Below are 21,575 nucleotides of genomic sequence, written 5' to 3'. Positions count from 1 at the left end.
GGCTGAGATAGCCATGAACGCCACATATTTTAAAATGTAATTCCGTGAGAGCCATACAACGACCCGTATACGTTATACATTATCCAATAAAAATTTGGTGTTGTCCCGGAGGACAGCTATGATTGGCTCCAGCCACCTACAACCATGAACATGAGCAGTAGGAAATGAATGAATTGTAATACATGAGAATGTTTTATATTTTTAATGTTATTATTTTTTTATTAAAGACTTGTCTGTGAGCCAGATGCAGCCATCAAAAGAGCCACATCTGGCTCGCAAGCCATAGGTTCCCAACTCCTGCACTAATGGATGGGAGTTTTGATAGTGATGAGGAGCTGTATGAATTTTATGATGAATAAAACTTGAGTTCAATAACTTTATGTAATACATTTTTTTAAAATTTCGGGCCCCACGCTCATTAACAAAACAACACATAATAAGTGCTAGAGAGGATGTGGAGAAAAAAGAACCCTCCTGCACTGCTGGTGGGAATGCAGACTGGTACAGCCACTGTGGAAAACAGTATGGAGATTCCTCAGAAAATTAAAAATGGAACAGCCTTTTGACCCAGATATCCCACTTTTAGGAATATATCCTAAGAACACCAAATCACTGATTCAAAAGAAGAAATGCACCCCCATGTTTATGGCAGCATTGTTTACAATAGCCAAGATCTGGAAACAGCCCAAGTATCCGTCAGTGGACGAGAGGATTAAAAAGCTGTGGTAAATATACACAATGGAATTCTATGGGGCCATGAAAAAGAAGGAAATCTTACCTTTGGCGACAATATGGATGGACCTGGAAACTATTATGCTAAGTGACCTCACTTATTTGAGGAATCCAATGAACAATGTGAATTGAGGAGTGGAATATAGGAAGAGGCGGGATCAAAGGGACCAGAGGGAAAGCGGACAGAGGGAAAGGGGATGAGAAGATGGGATCAGAGAAGGGAAAGAGATTAGTGAAATTATATTCACATAACACAGCGTTATAGAGAGCAGGACTGCAAATCCTGGAGGGAAGGGGAGAAGGTATTGGGGGAGGGGGGCAAGGGGGGTGTTGAGGGAAACATGGTAATGGGGGAGATATATTTGGGGGGACACTTGAATCTATGTAAACACAATAAATTAAAATCGTAAAAATTAAAAAAAATTCGGGCCCCAAAATTAAGGTGCATCTATTACATGGGGAAATACGGTATATCTGCAAAGACCCAATTTCCAAATAAAGTCATGATCTGGGGGTTAGGACTTCAATATATGAATTTTAGAGGCACACAATTCAACCCTTAACATGCTGATTCTCATTTATGGTGACATGGTGCCATCACTGACTACATGTTTGTTATAGTATTGAAAATAGTATTTTCTGTAATAATTTGAAGTCTAGGTGGAAGGCATCTTGCTTTGGAGAAGACTGGTTCCTTCTGCAAGGTAATTGGGGTCACATTCAGTCTAGAAATACTATTAGCCAAGTTCAATGCTTGAGGTTCTCTTAATTATCCAACTGGTACAAAGTGAAGCTGTACATCCACAAAACACTTAGAAGACCTCTGGTTTATACTCATTCAGACTGTGTTGTTCCTTAGGCTCCTTACTTACTTTAAGGAGATTCTCCCATCAGACAGCCCATACTGTACAGGTCTGTACTTTGATATATGACCCTCACCTTCCATTTCATGAAGGCATGACAATGAAATTTAAAACTTCCAAGATTGCTAAATGAGCTGAGGGCAAAAGTGGCTTTTATGTTCACTTATTTCTCTGCGTTATCATTTTTCTCTAATTCTGGTCTCATTACTCTTACTTTTAAAAAGATTTTTAAAGAATGATTGTATCTAGCCTGACCAGGTGGTGGCGCAATAGAGTGTAGGACTGGGATGCTGAGGACCCAGGTTCCAAACCCCAAGGTCGCCAGCTTGAGTGTGGGCTCATCTGCTTTGAGCAAGGCTCACCAGCTTGAGCCCAAGATTGCTGGCTTGAGCAAGGGGTCACTCGGTCTGCTATAGCTCCCAGTCAAGGCACATATGAGAAAGCAATCAATTAACAACTAAGGTGCCGCAACAAAGAATTGATGCTTTTCATCTCTCTCCCTTCCTGCATGTCTGTCTCTATCTGTCCCTCTCTCTGTCTCTCTCTGTCTCTGTCACATACACAAAAAAGAATGATCGTATCTAGAATTTTACATTTTAAATGGGAAGAGGTTGATCTGAATAATTTAGTTCACTATTATTTGAAAAAGAAAAAAGAACATTTAGTTTCTCTCTTCTTTTTAAAAATTGATTCTTCATGGTGTCCTCTGTAAGTACCCATATAGTGTTTATGGGGGTTGTTTCAGGCTAATGAACTACTTTTTCTTTCTTTCTTTTTTTTTTTTTTTTTTTTGTATTTTTCTGAAGCTGGAAACGGGGAGAGACAGTCAGACAGACTCCCGCATGCGCCCCACCGGGATCCACCCGGCACGCCCACCAGGGGCGGACGCTCTGCCCACCAGGGGGCGATGCTCTGCCCCTCAGGGGCGTCGCTCTGCCGCGACCAGAGCCACTCTAGCGCCTGGGGCAGAGGCCAAGGAGCCATCCCCAGCGCTCGGGCCATCTTTGCTCCAATGGAACCTTGGCTGCGGGAGGGGAAGAGAGAGACAGGAAGGAGGGGGGGTGGAGAAGCAAATGGGCGCTTCTCCTATGTGCCCTGGCCGGGAATCGAACCCGGGTCCCCCGCATGCCAGGCCGACGCTCTACCGCTGAGCCAACCGGCCAGGGCCATGAACTACTTTTTCAAACTATTTTTTTTGTTTAAAATCAGTAATAATTCAGTGTCCCATAATGTGAGAAATTATGCAACTCAGTTTTTCTCAGGGTTAATTTAATAAAACCTTACCTTATATCTTTTTTTGGGGGGGGGGAAGGTATCTATTTAATTGTAACAGAGGAAAAGTAGATCTAAAGAGAATAATAAGAAAAGTCTGTTGAGATTATTTGAAATAGTGTCTTTAATGAAATTAGTAACTGATGCTAATGGTTGGCAGCTAGGATTTCATATTATTGAAGCTATTTCCCCTAAACTAGATTTAAAAATGACTACTCGCATTTTGACTTGAAACAGAGAGCAATGGAGATCCTTGTTACTAAAATAAGGTGAGTATAAATAACTAATCTATGGGAAGATACTTTGTAGGGAGATCAATGTCTTTTAAATGTCAGTTTTATAACTCTATCAAGACAAATAGCAATATATGCATCACATAATTGGGTTACTCATAGGACATGTAATGAGATGCTGATTCATGGGCCTGGAATTGGCTCAGTAGAGAATAGAATAAGGTCTCCTATAGAAGAAAAGCCAGAAAAAAGGGATCAAAGGCTCTCCCTTTGTTATTATTATTCTTTCGGACTATCAGGCTATCTTATACTTTGCCTTATCTCCTACTATACCTTCTGAAGTTCTTGGATAATAAATGATTCTATTGTGACTCTCTTCCTTAACTTTCAAGTCAACCAAACATGGGGACAGGAGTGGGAAAATGGCTCTAACCATCTGTCCATGTTTGACAGAGAAGCAAAGGACAACTGCCCCAGTTGCTGCAGTCACAGTGTGAGGGACCCAGGTGTGGGGTCTGAGCATCCTAGGAACTGAACCTCCATGTCCATGCAGAGAACCCCAACAGCTGTCTCCACTAGCCTCTCTCCCTGCCCCACACCCAATGAGGACTCTTCCCAGAGCAGGGGAGCAGGGGTCTTACCTGTGCTGTCCTCCCCAAGGCCTTCTGCAGCTTCCCGAAGCTTCAAGTCCATCACCTTTGTGGAAATCATGTCCAGCTCCCTAAAAGCAGATGGAAATTCACGTTAAAGAAACATGTTGCCTGACCAGGCAGGGGCGCAGTGGATAGAGTATCGGATTGGGATGCCAAGGACCCAGGTTCAAGACCCCAAAGTCGTCAGCTTGAGCGCGGGCTAATCTGGTTTGAGCAAAAGCTCACCAGCTTGGACCCAAGGTCGCTGGCTCAAGCAAGGGGTTACTTGGTCTGCTGAAGGCCCACAGTCAAGGCACATATGAGGAAGCAATCAACTAAGGTGTCGTAATATGCAACGAAAAACTAATGATTGATGCTTCTCATCTCCCCGTTCCTGTCTGTCTGTCCCTATTTATTCCTCTCTCTGACTCTGTAAAAAACAAAACAAAACATGTTAACAGAAGTTAACAGTAGTAAAATGGTGATTTCTTTTTATCTATGACCTTGCTTACACATATGCCAGCAAAGACGGGTCCCTGGGCAGAATCCAAGGCAGTACAGCCAGCACATGCCCACAGCTCAAGATTAGTAACCACATAGGCATTTATCTAATCACTAACCATGGCACTTTAATAGCAAACAGATAACTGAAACAAATGCTTCAGCAAGTTAGTTGCAGAATAGCCAAAGAGATGTGTATTACAGCATGGTGAATATAGTCAATAATATTGAGATAGCTAGGTTTGGGGCCAGATGGGTACCTGTGGCAGTGGGGGGACCTCTTCATAGAGTATGTAATTTTCTGGACAATTGCTGTACATCTGCAGCTAATATAGAATGGGTTGAATGTAAACTGTAATTGAAAAATAAAAAATTATTCTTCACTAATTTACACAATGCAGATTGGTCTGTTTCTCTCAAAAAAAGGTTTTCAGAAATTATGTTTTTCTCTTGTTCACTGTAGAAAGTTTGGAAGATATAAAAAATGAAAACCACCCATAGTCCTACCAACGAAGCATAATCACAATTAATGTTTTAATGTATTTCCATCCCATATTTTTTCTATACTAAAATTTTCTTTTTTTTTTTTTTTTTTTGCATTTTCTTTTCTGAAGCTGGAAACAGGGAGAGACAGTCAGACAGACTCCCGCATGCGCCCGACCGGGATCCACCCGGCACGCCCACCATGGGGCGACGCTCTGCCCACCAGGGGGCGATGCTCTGCCCATCCTGGGCGTCGCCATGTTGCGACCATCCTGGGCGTCGCCATATTGCGACCAGAGCCACTCTAGCGCCTGGGGCAGAGGCCACAGAGCCATCCCCAGCGCCCGGGCCATCTTTGCTCCAATGGAGCCTTGGCTGCGGGAGGGGAAGAGAGAGACAGAGAGGAAGGCGCGGCGGAGGGGTGGAGAAGCAAATGGGCGCTTCTCCTATGTGCCCTGGCCGGGAATCGAACCCGGGTCCTCCGCACGCTAGGCCGACGCTCTACCGCTGAGCCAACCGGCCAGGGCCTCTATGCTAAAATTTTCAATACATTTTGTGTATATGCACACACATACCATGTTAGAAAGACTTTCTGATTTTCTTACTAATTCTTCCTACTGTTATTGTAATGGCTACATAATATTTTGATATAAAACCACACTATCACTGATTTACATTGAGTTTCTTTTCTAAACTTTTCATTATGAAAAATTTCAAACAGATACAAAAATACAAAGAATATATAATGAATTTAACTCATTGTCACTATAGTTTCTTCTTTACCCCTTCTCTCCCTCCAACTCCCACTAGGTTATTTCAAAGCAAATCATCCCAAATACTATTATCATTTCATCTGTATGTACTTGACTTCTTCCTAAATAAAACATCTCTGACTCTTCATGGAAATCAAATAAATGATTACTGGGCAATATTCCTGCTACAGAATATTGAGCTAACTGTGTCTCTGCCTTCCACAGCTGACTTTTAAATGGTACACACATACTAATTCACTATTTATTTGTAAAGCTTTTTCTTATTGGCAGTTACTATGAATCCTCATACTTACAGGGGGGACCAAACATTTAATTAACCAATTGACATGTACCACTTGTGCAGAGCACATAATGAAAAATGACAGGAGAAATACAAAGAAAATATTTAATAGAGGAAAGGAGTCACAGCCTGTGCCAGATTTGGGTCTCATATTTTGGTCTCCTTTAATGTTAATATCAAAATGTCCATCCCCCAACCGTCAAGTCCTAAAAATGTGAACAAAACCTCACCAACTTTGCTTCTCAATATTTATGCAATTTGACTCCATAAAATGTCTGGTCAAGAGAAGGAAGGGGAAGTATCCACATAATCCCCTCAACTGAGGCAGAAAACCATTTGACAAAATTCAACACCCTTTCATGATAAAAACACTAAAGAAAAGCTAGAAGTAGAAGAGAACTACCTCAACATATTAAAGGCCATACACTGAAAGCCTACAGCTAATATCATACTCAACAGTGAAAAACTGAAACTTTTTCCTCTAAGATCAGAAATAAGGCAAGGGTACTCAATCTTACCACTGTTATTCAACAGTGCACTGGAAGTCCTGGTCAGAGTATTCAGTCAAGAAAAAGAAATAAAAGGCATCCATATTAAAAAGAAAGAAGTAAAATTATCTCTGTTCACAGGTGATATGATCTTACATACATAGAAAACCCTAAGACTGCCCCCCCAAAAAACTGTTAGAATAAATGAATTCAGCAGAGTTACAGGACACAAAATAAACACAAAAATCAGCCATATTTGTATATGTTAACAATGAACAATCTGTAAAAGAACTTAAGAAAACAATTCCATTTATAATGGAATAAAAAAATATTCAAACATAGTATTGTGGGAAACAGGCTGTAAGCTGGCAAGGTCATTAAAGCCTAGGCTTAGTTTAAGACTAAAACTTTCCTACTCTTAATACTAAGATCTTTTAAACACTAAGCATTTCCCCACACCCTTGACTGTTGCATGATGTGGGGTGGTGCACTCTTATGAGGAATCCCATTTATGCCTCAGATGAGTGGCTTTGTTTTATGTTCCAAACATCTTCACATTAATGAGTGCAAAAGGGTGAATAAGAAAGGAACCAAGACTTGGAAGGCAGGCTGCCCTGAAGTTGAGTCCTTAGCCCATCACTTAACCATTGTTGAGCCTCAGTTTCCTCATCTACTTGGGACGAAGAACACAACACAAACAAGCACTCGTGGGAATAGTGGATGGCTTCCACAGTTTGCCCCTCACCATGTGCTCACGTATCTGCACAGATGAAGACAGGAGCACATGCCTGGCAGCAGACGAGTGTCTGCTTGTCTCATGAAGACATAGTGTCCTGTGCAAATGGCTCACTTTAGAGCCACCAAGATCAGCCAAAGACCAAGGCATCTGGATTCACAGATGAGCCCTGAACTTCCCCAGGCCCTGCAGTCTGATGGCTAGTGACTGAAACTGATGATAAATAATGATGGAAGCATTCTAGGCCATGGCGGCAGTTGGCCTTCTGAGACAGTGGTGTGAACAGGTGGAGGGCTGTCCCTTTCACTCAAACACTCCAGGTGGAAACCCTCTGCTGCTGGTACAGTGGTGTGCCTTCTCTCTATGGGGCCCAATAACCTGCCCCTCTGAATACACGTTCCCCCACCCCGAGTAAGATTCAAGGAAAAGCCAGAAGGAATACCATAATCAGAAAGGCCATACAGCAAATACCCACTATCTCCCAACTCTGGTTCTCAATGGAACTCAAGGTTCAAGTCAGGCCGTCTTACTGCCTCCTCTACCAGCTGCTGCCTCCACCCTCTGACCCTGTTATTCTGACAGCTCCAATCCAAGTACAGAAAAATTTAGTCTTTAAATCAGGACCAGAGGTGCCTCTTTAGGGTTCTAATGAACTGATAAGGGTACTGAGTCTCCAGCACCCTCTGCAGGTCCCGGCTCTCAGCAGTGTGCATCTGGGTGTCTACAGAATCCAGGAGAGTCTTTCTCCCAAAGGCAGCTCCCCATGGGGGCTGTACCCTCCCTCTCCCTGATCCCTGATTGTAAACACAGGCTTCTTCCAAGCTCATTGCAAAATGTCATTAAGTAGTTGCAGCTTATATTGAAAAAAATCAACAAAAGTTTATTTATATGAGGGACAAGAATAGATTTTAATATGGCATTTTAGAGGTTTCAATAAAAAAAATCCATAACCTGATTACATACCTCCAAGCATGTAATTATGTATGAAAGCCTTCATGTCCACCCCTGTGGATTGACTAATTCCACACCACCTCCTAGGTCATGGTCACATCTCTGCGGTATATTTTCTCAGCCCCTGTACCTTTCTTCACAGTGCTCACCAAAGTTGTCAACAAGCACTTATTTGTAAGGTGTCTGCCTAACATCCCTGCCCTTCTACGACTGTGTGCTTGGTGGGGAAGCTATTTGCCTGTCACAGCCACTGCTCTCTTGTCAGCACCAAGGACAGTGCCCAGAGCACTTCACTGAGCACAACCCTCCAACAAGACAGGTGACAAAATTCGAGGGGCTTCCGGAGATGATCAATACAGGTACAAATAGAACAAAAACAAGCAGTAAAGTCATCAAAAGAGTTCTAGAAATACATCTAGTTTTACAATCCAATTTTAGACTGAGGAAGTCCTCCAGAATATTACTGGTTCCTGATTTTTTTATTATTATTATTACAGAGACAGAGAGAGAGTCAGAAAGAGGGATAGACAGAGACAGACAGGAATGGAGAGAGATGAGAAGCATCAATCATTAGTTTTTCATTTTCGTTGAGCATTGTGACACCTTAGTTGTTCATTGCCTGCTTTCTCGTATGTGCCTTGACAATGGGCCTTCAGCAGACCGAGTAACCCCTTGCTCGAGCCAGCAACCTTGAGTCCTGCACTGAAGCTGGCGATCTTGGAATCTCGAACCTGGGTTCTCAGCATCCCAGTCCGACGCTCTATCCACTGCACCACCACCTGGTCAGGCGAATCCTGACTTTTTTTTTTTTTTTTTTGTATTCTTCCGAAGCTGGAAATGGGGAGAGACAGTCAGGCAGACTCCTGCATGCACCCCACCGGGATCCACCTGGCACGCCCACCAGGGGCGAGGCTCTGCCCACCAGGGGGCGATACTCTGCCCCTCAGGGGCGTCGCTCTGCCGCGACCAGAGCCACTCTAGCGCCTGGGGCAGAGGCCAAGGAGCCATCCCCAGCGCCCGGGCCATCTTTACTCCAATGGAGCCTTGGCTGCGGGAGGGGAAGAGAGAGACAGAGAGGAAGGAGGGGGTGGGGGTGGAGAAGCAAATGGGCGCTTCTCCTATGTGCCCTGGCCGGGAATCGAACCCGGGTCCCCCGCACACCAGGCCGACGCTCTACCGCTGAGCCAACCGGCCAGGGCGGTTCCTGACTTTTTAAAAAGTAAACAATCCTTACTGCAACCCTCTTCAACCTACGTGGTAAGTGAAAGAAGCTATATTTTCTTTACAAGAGCAACACAAATCTAAAAAGATGGAAAACAGAGGTAAGTGTGCACAGAAGTGACAGCGTTCCAGTGAGGACAGTCTGCATGCACCTCACATTGTTTTCCAGTGCCTGTGGCAGCTGCATGTGGCATCCCCCTTAGCCTGTGTGGCTGCATCCAAGGTTCCAAAGGTGAGTCAGTGACTTTTCAGAAGATTGATCACAGATCCATGAATGCAGATTTTGTTTAAAAGCAAATTTAAAAAAATCTAAATAGCAGTGCTTATATGCCAATTCCAGACACTCATCTTGAAACTGTCATTTAACCACTGGAGTCTTACTTTTCAGTGTTTCTAAAAATGAAGGAACATTGATAGAGCCATCAGAGTCACAGGACTAGGTCTTCTAATTAGTGGAGCGCTCTGGGGACAAGGGCTCTACCTTGTCCATCTATGTATGAAACTCAGGGTCTGGCTACAAAAGGTGCCTAATAGACTTTTGCAGAATGAATGAACAAACAAGTATGTTACATAACACACTTGTTGTCCTTGAACTTCAAAAGTGTTGATGAACTTAATGACCATTCTTGAAATATTAACATATATGCACCTAATGTATATATTAACATATACAGTGTGTCCGTAAAGTCATGGTGCACTTTTGACTGGTCACAGGAAAGCAACAAAAGACGATAGAAATGTGAAATCTGCACCAAATAAAAGGAAAACCCTCCCAGTTTCTGTAGGATGATATGGCAGCATGTGCGCGTGTGCAGATGATGACATAACACCGTGTATACAGCGGAGCAGCCCATGGCCATGCCAGTCGAGATGTGGATGGTACAGAGAAAAGTTCAGTGTGTTCTGTGGCTCACTAAATTCGAATCCGTGACCAAAGTGCAATGTGAATATCGGCGCATTTATAACGAAGCACCACCACATAGGAGTAACATTACTAGGTGGGATAAGCAGTTGAAGGAAATCGGCAGTTTGGTGGAGAAACCCTGTCTGGTAGGCCATTAGTCAGTGATGAGTCTGTAGAGGCTATACGGGATAGCTACCTAAGGAGCCCTAAAAATCTGTGCATGAGCCCACATCGAACTGCACTGAATAGATATGAAACTGGGAGAGTTTTCCTTTTATTTGGTGCACATTTCTATCATCTTTCGTTGCTTTCCTGTGACCGGTCAAAATTGCACCATGACTTTACAGACACACTGTATGTACCTTTACAACCATTCAGACCCAATTTAATGCACGTGTTTGTGTCTGCATGGTGATGTGTGTATTTGGGTGGATGACAGGTGGGAAAGGCAAATATCATCTTCCTGAAATGAAGCAATAACTCACATCCTTTAGGACTGAAAATCAGTCATGTCATCATACTTTGGCAATTGCTCTTTTGCTCTCTTTAAACCCCCTAAATATATAATCTGCCTCTAACTCACTTTTTATCTACTATTCACACAATTGTTTCCATCTCAAGGAATGTATGGTGTTTATGATGGCCTTCATAGTGTCCAGACTCCCCCCAGTCCCACGCTGCCTGCTGATCAATGTCTGTGTCTGCCACCCATGTCCTTGAAGGCTAACAGAATATTAACACACAAGCCCAACAGTCTTTCTGTCCTTAAAGAAGGTCTGTAACTAGGCTCCTGGGGCAAAGCTATTCACTAGAACACAAAATAAAAGGTAGAAGGAGAAGCCATAGAAGAGAAAACAAAACCCACTGAAATGCACATTCAACTCAGGAGAGTTGGGCAGATGCCTCAGTGGCCTGGAAAAGAAACCAAAAACGCCCCCAAACTTAAGGATGCAATGTCTCAGAGAAGTAATGATGGACACTGATAATCAAAGGAGAGCATGCCAGATACAGAAAATTATAAGAAAGAAGTTTTGTGGGGCAGAATATTCAAATATACTTGCTGGTTGAAATACTTATTAAATTTATAATAACCAAGGTCAACTTGTATTAATATCCTGACTTTGAGATTAAAAAATTTTTTAATGTTTATTTTTTATTGATTTGAGAGAGAGAGGAAGGAGAAGAGAGAGATAGGAACATCAATCTGCTCCTGCACGTTCCCTGACTGGGGATCAGACCAGCAACCGTTGAGCTTCCAGACTGCTCTGACCAACTGAGTTATCTTGCCAGCTCCTGACTTTGAGATTTTTGAATACCAACTTATCTAACCTGAGAGAGCTATGAAAAGACCAATAATCCCTTTCAGCTAACCTTTCTCCTGGAAAGGAGGAGGTGATATAATTAGGGAAGACTAGGTAAAAGATCCTTCCTTTGGGTGTCCTCCCACTGCCCTTTCCACCATTCCTCCCTTCATCTTCTACCCTGGCCGGGTCCTGCACTGTCCTCTGTCAGCTTCTCCAGGGCTCTGCACTCACCAACCTTCAGGTCAGAGGCAGCTGATAATCCATTAGGAAAATATATTAGCATATATGCAAATATCTGGAATAGACAAACCCTTAGAAACGGAAAGTAGACCAGTGTTTGCTAAGGGTCGGGGAGTGGGCTGTGAGGGGAAGGGAGGTGGACTAGGACAGTGGTACCCAACCCCCGGGCCACGGACCAGTACCGGTCCATGGGCCATTTGGTACCGGTCCACAGAGAAAGAATAAATAACTTACATTATTTCCATTTTATTTATATTTAAGTCTGAATGATGTTTTATTTTTAAAAAATGACCAGATTCCCTCTGTTACATTCGTCTAAGACTCACTCTTGATGCTTGTCTCAGTCACGTGATACATTTATCCATCCTACCCTCAAGGCCGGTCTGTGAAAATATTTTCTGACATTAAACTGATCTGTGGCCCAAAAAAGATTGGGGACCACTGGACTAGGAGACGGCTGTTCATGGCCACGGTGTTTCTCTGGGGGAAATGAAGATGTTCTCAAATTAGATTATGTTCATAGTCGCACAACTCTGTAAATATGTTAAAACCTACTGACATACACTTTAAACAGACAAACTTTATGTATGAAATCACATGTCATCAAACTGCTGGGGAAAAAAGTTTTAAAGAAAAAAGGTGAAATAAAGACATTTTTGGAAAAGAAAGCATGATACAATTTGTCTCCAAAAATCACATACTAAAAAAAATACTAAAACATGAAGAAGGGTATGATCTCAGATGAAAGTTTGCAGATGTGGACAAATCCAAATACAGACAAGACCAGAGTGGGTACACAGCTGGCATAGATGTACCTTGGCCCTACTCTCCCTTCTCCCATGACATTACACTGCCCCCATCCAGGGCCTCTGCAGATAATGTTCCCTCTGCTTCAGCATGCTTTTCCCAGCCCTCACCCTCCACTCTCCTCTTATGAAGTCCTACTCATCCTTCAGACAGTAGCTCCAATTCCACTTCCCAGAGAAGACTGATTTGTCCTTCAGGATGAGCCAGGACCTCCCACAGGCACTGTCAGAACCCCTGCACCTCCCACAAGGCACTGTCAGAACCCCTGCCCCCTGTCCCCCACCCCCCGGACAAAGCATTGTCAGAACCCCTGCACTTATGAGTTTTAATCATCTCAACACTTGCATGACTCTGATCCAGTTCCCCTTTATAGAATTAAGGCTGCTTACATTCTCTAAACATTTAATCTATTTTTTCTTTCCTTGGGAAAAAAATAAGAAAATAAACTGTGACTTAACTATTGCTGTCTAGTGATTCACTCCAGGATCTGCCTGTACCTTTTTTAGAAAAATAAGTTTCACATTACTGAGGCAAATGGAATGTGTAATGCTCGCAAAGTGCCTGTGAGAAGTCCTTGTTCAAAATCTGTGCCAGCTTACTGCATCGTGATAGCTATAATTTTCCTCAAGAGGAGAGGACTTGACCACTGAATCTGACCTATAGCGGAGGGGTGTTGCGACTGGAACTCACCATGGCTAACCATCTCTCCTTAAAGGTGCTAGAGGACATCCTGACCTTTGAAGCAGACACCTAGATGTGTGTGTGCACAGCCTCAGTCTTACTTGTCAGAAGAGACAAGGAGGAGCAAGGGATAGATCCATTGTGACACATAGGAGAAAAGAAAGCAAAGAAATATCATATGCAAATATCATATGCAAAATATCATATGAAATGGGAGGACTCAGATGCTGTCTTGGTGCTCTGAGCAAGAGGAAAGATTAAAGCAACTTGTTTTGGGTGGTCAGTTGTGAAGTTCTCTAATGTCCTGTAATTATTTATCTTACAAAAAACTAAAATTAGGTATGGACTAATTAGACTGAGCTATCCCCTATCTTGCTAAGTATATAAATGTGAAGACTAACTACTTGAGGATAGGGAACATGGACCACCACACTTCTGCCATACAAGAAGTGCTCAATAAATATTGTTGAATGAATGAATGAATGAATGGGTGGATGAACAAACGAATGAACCAGAGGCACTTACAGCACTTGCCTGACAAAAGAATTACCTCAGAATAAAAATGAGGCGGCATCAACTACCCAATCCTAATTCCCAAAGCCACCTAGCATGCCAATGTCTTGAGGACACTCTTCCTTTAAAATCCATAACTTAGCTAAAAACTATGTCACATTTCTTAAGCCTGAGTTTTTCTTATCCATTGTCCTCCTTTAGACAGCATCTACCCTATAACCATGCAGAGGTGAAATTCACTGGCCTTTGAGAGTGAAGCAATATGGATGCAGGGGAGGTTCTTGCTGCCAGATGTCTTGTTCTCATCCTCAGGCTTCCCTTTGGCCATGGCCAGGCAGGGACAGTGAGGACATCCAGAGAGAGCAAGTCAGTGGGCCACAACTCACTAGAATGCTTCTTTGCAAAGAAAAGAGTTTCATTCAAACAAACTAGACATCAACAGGATAAACAGCAGGGTTTATCAATACATAATTGTATCTTACGTAAGATAAACAGTTGATTTCATGGGTAGTCAGCGTCCTTGTGAATGGGACAATTGGTCATTTACTCAGCCAGGAATGCGAACAGCTGCCCAGTGCAGCCTATATACATGTACATATGCAAACAAGAACTTCCATTCACACAGGTAACCTAAGTTTACACAAATACTACTCAATAAAACTTGTGTCAGACTGCAATGCAGGTCAGGTTTCACGGGAGTAACCTGCTTTCACTCATCCAAGAGGGAATGTTTTTACATGAGATTTTGAAAAACATTAGTTTGGACATTTTCAGATTATTAGAAAAATCTATTAGAGACTTACAAAGCCATCATTTCAAAAATAGGAAACCATTAGAGCTTCAAACTTTGTGACTTTAATTTATAAGCTATATTTGCATAATTCTTGGGAAAATAAAAATTCATTCTAATGCTGAGGTATGCCAAATGTGATCTAACTTGGAATTAGATCTCGAAATGAAAGCTGTACCTTGTGCTGATGGCTACACACACCCATGACAAATGGGATCCTGGAGCAGGGGCACAGGGAAGATTTACTAGGGCTGGTTTTACTTTATGAGTTCACTAAGGTAATAAATTCCCCTTTTATACACACATATAAAAATAATCACATAAAGAAAGCTCTTAAGGCTTCATTTATCTAGAATGTTCCATGAATGATTGGCATTTCTGTAGCATGGCAAATGCAGAGCTGAGATTATATTAGTAAGAAATCGTGTTGCGAAGCCTATTATTAAGAAGACATACCACTCTATTCTGAGTATAATGCCAGTGGCCAAGGCCAGGCAGGTCTACATTGGATTCGGGCACATAGTAGAGGAACTGCGGAGCTGAAAAGTATTGGCCCCTTCCCGTTTAATAGAGTTTCTTAATGGCAGACAATCACACAAGCAGGGTAAACAGCTTTTCACAGCACCAGGCAAACAAACAGCAAAATGGCCCCTAGCAGTGGTGCCCAGGCGATCTTTAATCCTCCCTGAGTCAAAGCACTCATAGCCTTACATAGGCTATACACACATGGGTCTGCCATGTGCTCACATACTAATCATGCAAAGTGCAAGCGAGCAAGCCTAACACAGCTCTTTTCCTAACACAGACCCATTCGAAATAGGTAGAATCAGAAAACCAGGTTGAAATATCATCAGTAACTTCTTTTTTTTATGGAACAGCCACAATGATGATGATTTCTATGCACAGGGTTTTACACAACACAAAAGGCCTGTGTTCACAGGGATCTGTAAATTGTTGGGTTACTGTCCCTATGTAGCCTGGCACTGGGGGGACTATTTGCTCCAACTCCTCAAGCACCCCCGCACACTGCCAGGATGTGTGCTCCACAGATGCAACATCAATTTCCCCAAACTGACCACCCAGCCCAAGTGATGTGCAGATGTGACAATCACCTGGATCGACAGAGGCCACACTGGGAATTTCCCACCTGGCCTATGAGACATGCGATTTGTTTATACTGAGAAAATGAATTTAATCGTGATACATCTCCACTTCCCTCTGCACTACTGTGACAGAATCAAACTGCACCGAGAGTCAAGCACCTTCAAGGGGTGAGGTTGCTGCTGCAGGGCCAGCTCCGCAGGCTTGGCAGGCCCTCTCCCACAGCCCAGGCTCTCAGTCAGGAACAAGCCCTTCGGTGCTGACCTTTAGAAATAGGAATAGTTATTTGATGGGTGGAGACACCCCCCTTCTTGAAAGCAGAGTGAGCTGCTGGCACTTTTGTCCTCAGGGAACTTACTGAAGGGACCTCCCCAAAGTGGTTTAGGGCCCTTGGGACACTGTCTTCCCACCAAACAGCTGCCCTGGAACCTGGCAGCACTCACACAAGCTCCTAGCAGGTGTGCAGCACATACGGTCAAAGCTGCCCAAGAAACACACACTTTTTTCACTCTAAGCCAGCAAATGGCAATGATCGGGTGGGCTGCATCCCCATCTGATAACATCCTCGATTCTGAGCCAAACACAGCCAGGTGCTGTGCACCATCTCATTCTCACTGAGAACACGTGTCCATCTGTCCTGCCCTCCCTTGGTGTGTACACCTGAGACCTGTAGAGTGTGGGGTGTTAGGGAGACATGTCATCTCTGCCCTTTACATTTGCACCTGAGCTTCAGCTTTCTTGTTAGTTGATCTTCAAGGCCCATCATGTTAACTCAGGGCATAGATGTTTTGTGAACTGCTTTCCTGGAACCTTCTAGCTGCCCTTTTTAGCCAGGCACCTGCTTACCCTACTCACTGTGCAGTGCAAAGATCTCCAGCATCCTTGTCTGAGGCCACATGGCAGGTGCACAGGGCAGGTGCACAGGGCAGGTGCCCAGAACCTACCCACTGGAGGAAAACCACCAGCTTGCTTGGCCAGGCTCCCTGCCTCTCCTTGGTGATGTCCTCGCTGATTACCTGCAGCTGCCACTTCAAAAGAATAGACTCCTGCGACCCATCATTGCACCTCACCTGACTTGAGTTCATCTCAAGTATAAAGGCTGAGAACCGGGACCCCTGGCAGCTTCTAGACACTGTCTGGAGGGCTGAAGGAAGGCTCTAGATGGGGGTGTGTGATGTTGCATTACAAAAACCGAGGGTCAGGCAAGTGAAAAGGGGGACTTCTGAGGAAGGTTCTAGAAAAGGCCTAGCTTGTTCTTCTGTTTTCCAAAATGCATCTGTACAAAGTTCTAGTCAAATGGCTTATAATTTAAATAACAAAGCATAGCTGATATATTTGTAAGATCCCCAGGCGAGGGCTGATGCAGCTGGTGGTGCCTTCTGCTCTGGTCTAGAGTAAGCAAAACACTGTCACCAATTGTTGATGCCTGTCACCTCACCTTTATTTTTATTTATTACTATTGATTTATTGGCATGACACTGGTTAATAAAATCTTACAGGTTTTAGGTGCACAGTTCTAATACATCATCTGTACACTGTATTCTGTGCTCAACACACCAAGTCAAGTCTCCTTCCATCACCATTTATCTCCCCATTACCCTTTCCTACTTCCCCCACGCCCCTTTCCCTCTGGTAACCACCACATTATTGTCTGTGTTTATGAGGGTATTTTTTATTGCTTAATCCCTTCACCTTTTTCACCCAGCCCCCCAACCCTCCTCCTTTCTGACAGCTATCCGTCCATTCTCTGTGTCTATAAGTCTGTCTCCACTGTGCCTGTTATTTCATCTTGTTCATTAGGTTCCACATAGGAGTGGCTTATTTCACTTTGCACAATCCTCTCCAGATCCATCCAGACTGTCACAAAAAGTAAGCTTTCCTTCTCTTTTATGGCTGAGTAGTATTCCATTGTGTATATGTACCACCGCTCTTTTACTCACTCAGCTATTGATGGGCCCTTGGGCTGCTGCCAAATCTTGGCTATTGTGAACAATGCTTCAATAAACACAGGGATGCATGTATTTGTTTGAATTAGTGTTTCAGGTTTCTTCAGGTATATGCCCAGATGTGGAATCATGAGGCAGTTTCATTTTTAATTTTTTGAGGTCAATCCATACTACAGTGGCTGTACCAATCTGCATTCCCACCAACAGTGAATGAGAGTTCCCTTTTCTCCATGTCTTATTGTTTGTTGATTTATTTATTTATTATTTATTTTTTTTGTATTTTTCTGAAGTTGGAAACGGGTAGGCAGTCAGACAGACTCTTGCATGCGCCCGACCGGGATCCACCTGGCATGCCCACCAGGGGGCGATGCTCTGTTGCAACCAGAGCCATTCTAGTGTCTGAGGCAGAGGCCACAGAGCCATCCTCAGCGCCCGGGCCAACTTTGCTCCAATAGAGCCTTGGCTGCGGGAGGGGAAGAGAGAGACAGAGAGGAAGGAGAGGGGGAGGGGTGGAGAAGCAGATGGGCACTTCTCCTGTGTGCCCTGGCCGGGAATCAAACCTGGGACTCCTGCACGCCAGGCCGACACTCTACTACGGAGCCAACCGGCCAGAGCTGTTTGTTGATTTATTGATGACAACCACGCTGATAGTTGTGAGGTAATATCTCATTGTGCTTTTAATTTACATATCTCTCTGATGATTAGTGATGTTGAACATCTTTTTATACTTCTATTGGCCATCTGTATGTCCTCTTTGGAGAAGTGTCTATTCAAGTCCTTTACCCTTTTGTAATTGGACTGTTGTTTTTTTTCCTGTTTTGGTGTTGTTTTATAAGTTTATAAATTTTGGGTATTAACTTCTTGATAGATGTATTAGTCAATATGGTCTCCCATTCAGTGAGTTGTCTTTTCATTTTGTTGAAGGTTTCCTTTGCTGTGTAAAACAATTTCAGTTTATTATATATTTAGCAATTAAATTTAACAGGGTGACATTGGTCAATCAGAGTACATAGATTTAGAGAAAACATCTCTGCATCATTTGGACAGTTGATTTTGCTGTATACCCATCACCCAAAGTCAAATCATCCTCCATCACCCTATATCTGTTTCTCTTTATGTGCCTCCCCCACCCCCAGTCCTCCCTTCCTCTCCCCCTGGTAACCACTATAATTTTATCTATGTCCACGAGTCTCAATTTTGTGTCCCTCCTATGTATGGAATCATACAGTTATTAGCTTTTTCTGATTTACTTATTTCACTCAGTATAATATTATCAAGGTCCATCCATGTTGTTCTAAATGATCCTATGTCATCATTTCTTATGGCCGAGTAGTATTCCATTGTACAATATTCTTCTTTATCATTGTACTACTTCTTTATCCAATTCTCTATTGAAGGGCACTTTGGTTATTTCTATGTCTTGGCCACCATAAACAATGCTGCAATGAAATGGGGATGCATGTGTCTTTATGTACCAATGTTTTTGAGTTTTGGGGGAATATACCCAGTAGAAGGACTGCTGGGTCAAATAGTAGTTCTGTTCTCACTTTTATGAGGAACCACCATACTTTCTTCCATAATGGTTGTACTACTTTACATTCCCATTAACAATGAATGAGGGTTCTTTTTCTGCACAGTCTCTCCAACACTTATTACCTGTCTTGTTGATAATAGCTAGTCTAACAGGTGTGAGGTGGTATCTCATTGTAGTTTTGATTTGCATTTCTCTAATAGCTAGTGAAGCTGAGCATCCTTCCATATATCTATTGGCCATTTGTATTTTTTCTTGGGAGAAGTTCATCTCCTCTTCCCATTTTTTATTGGATTGTTTGCTTGTTTGTTGCTGAGTTTTGTGAGTTCTTTATATTATATATTTTGAGTATTAGCTCCTTATCTGAGCTGTTGTTTGAAAATATTACCTCCCATTTAGTTGGCTGTCTATGTGCTTTGTTGTCAGTTTCCTTTGCTGTACAGAAGCTTCTTAGTTTGATATAGTCCCATTCATTTATCTTTGCCTTTACTTCCCTTGCTTTTGGGGTCAAATTCATAAAATGTTCTCTACAGTCAACAATCATGAGTTTAGTACCTATGTTTTCTTCTATGTAATTTATTGTTTCAGATCTCATATTTAGATCTTTGATCCATTTTGAATTAATTTTGGTACAAGCAGACAAACTGTAGTCAGTTTCATTCTTTTCGTTGTGGCTTTCCACTTTTCCTAGCACCATTTATTGAAGAGGCTTTCTTTTCTCCATTGTGTGTTTTTGGCTCTTTTATCAAAGATTTCACCATATACATGTGGTTTTATTTCTGGGCTCTTATTCTGTTCCATTGGTCAGTGTGTCTATTTTTCTGTCAATACCATGCTGTTTTGATTATCATGGCTCTGTAGTATAATTTGAAGTCAGGTATTGTAATGCCTCTAGCTTTTTTTTTTTGCTTGTTTGTTTTTTCCCTTAGTATTACTTTGATTATTCAGAGTTTTTTATGGTTCCATACAAACCTGATGATTTTTTGTTCCATTTCTTTAAAATGACATTGGAATTTTGATGGAAATTGCATTAAATTTGTATAGTGTTTGGGTAAAATGGCCATTTTAACTATATTTATTCTTCCTATCCAAAAATAAGGAATATTTTTCCATTTCATTGTGTCTTTTTCAATTTCCTTTAATAATGCATTTTAGTTTTCAGTATATAGGTCCTTTATATTCTTTGTTATGTTTATTCCTAGGTATTTTATTTTATTGTTTTTTTTTGCAATTGTAAAAGGGATTAGATTTTTTAGTTCATTTTCTGAAGTTACATTGTTGGCATATAAGAAAACAATCAACTTCTGTATATTAATTTTGTATTGTGTGACCTTACAGTATTGGTTAATTGTTTCTAATAGTCTTTCTGCGGGGTCTTTGATAGGTGTTTCTATTTCCTCCCTGCTTATGGGTCTACTTAGGCTATCTACTTCTTCGTGACTCAGTATAGGAAGATTATATTGTTCTAGAAGTTTATTCATTTCTTCTACATTGTTGAATTTGGTGGTATATAGTTTTTCTTTTTATTCTATAATAATCCTTTGTATATCTATGATATCTGTGGTGATTTCTCCTCTTTCATTTTGGATTTTGTTTATATAAGTCCTTTCTCTTTTTTCCTTAGTGAGTCTTGCCAGGGATCTGTCAATTTTGTTGATCTTTTCAAGGAACTGGCTCTTTGTTGTATTAATTTTTTCTAAAGTTTTTCTGTTCCCTATTTTATTTATTTCTGCTCTAATTTTCATTTATTCCTTTCTTCTGCTGGTTTTGGTTGCCTTAGTTCTTTCTTTTCTAGTTCCTTAAGATGTGATGTTAGGTTGTTTACTTGGGCTCTCACTTCTTTATTCATATAAGCCTGTAGTGATATAAACTTCCCTCTTATTACTGCTTTCACTGCATCCCAGAGATTCTGATGTGTCATGTTATTATTTTCGCTTGTCTGTATATATGTTTTAATCTCTTCTTTTATTTCTTCTTTGACCCATTCATTTTTTAGAAGTATGTTGTTTAATTTCCACATTTTTGTGGGTGTGTTTACTTCTTTTTTGAAGTTGAATTCTAGTTACAAAGCCTTATGGTCAGAGAGTATGCTTGGTATAATTTCAATCATTCTAAATTTGTTGGTGTTGGTTTTGTGGCCCAGCAAACGGTCTATTCTTGACAATGTTCCATGTACACTGGATAAAAATGTATACTCTGATGTTCTGGGATAAAATGTCCTGTAGATGTCTATTATGTCCATTTGTTCTAGTGTTTCATTTAAGGCCAATATTTTTTTTTATTGATTTTCTATTTGGATGAACGATCTAAAGTCATCAGTGGTGTATTGGAGGCTGAAAGTATGATTATATTTTTTTCGGTTTGTACTTTTAGATCAGTTAGTAGATGTTTTATATATTTTGGTGCTCCCTGGTTTGGTGCATATATATTATGAAGTGTTATGTCTTCTTGATACAATGTACCCTTTATCATTATGAAATCTCTATCTTTGCCTCTGGTTACCTTTGTTATCTTGTAGTCAGCTTTCTCAGATATGAGTATGGCTACACCTGCTTTTCTTTGGATATTATTTGCTTGGAGAATAGTTATCCAG

The 21,575-nt window shown here is 41.8% G+C and overlaps 1 protein-coding gene across 7 annotated transcripts in view; it reads right to left on the bottom strand.

Annotated features, from left to right (window-relative positions):
• Nucleotides 1-21,575, bottom strand: part of CRACDL (CRACD like) — a 202,692-nt gene that overhangs the window by 43,875 nt on the left and 137,242 nt on the right. For all 7 annotated transcript variants that reach the window (XM_066377593.1, XM_066377589.1, XM_066377590.1 and 4 more), the window contains one exon: nucleotides 3,742-3,821. In XM_066377593.1, the coding sequence (XP_066233690.1) occupies nucleotides 3,742-3,811 (70 nt within the window). In that variant the 5' untranslated portion in view covers nucleotides 3,812-3,821. The remainder of the gene's footprint in view (nucleotides 1-3,741; nucleotides 3,822-21,575) is intronic.

Source organism: Saccopteryx leptura, chromosome 3, assembly GCF_036850995.1.
Source record: "Saccopteryx leptura isolate mSacLep1 chromosome 3, mSacLep1_pri_phased_curated, whole genome shotgun sequence".
Lineage (NCBI taxonomy): Eukaryota > Metazoa > Chordata > Mammalia > Chiroptera > Emballonuridae > Saccopteryx > Saccopteryx leptura.
This window is presented reverse-complemented; position numbering and strand designations above follow the sequence as displayed.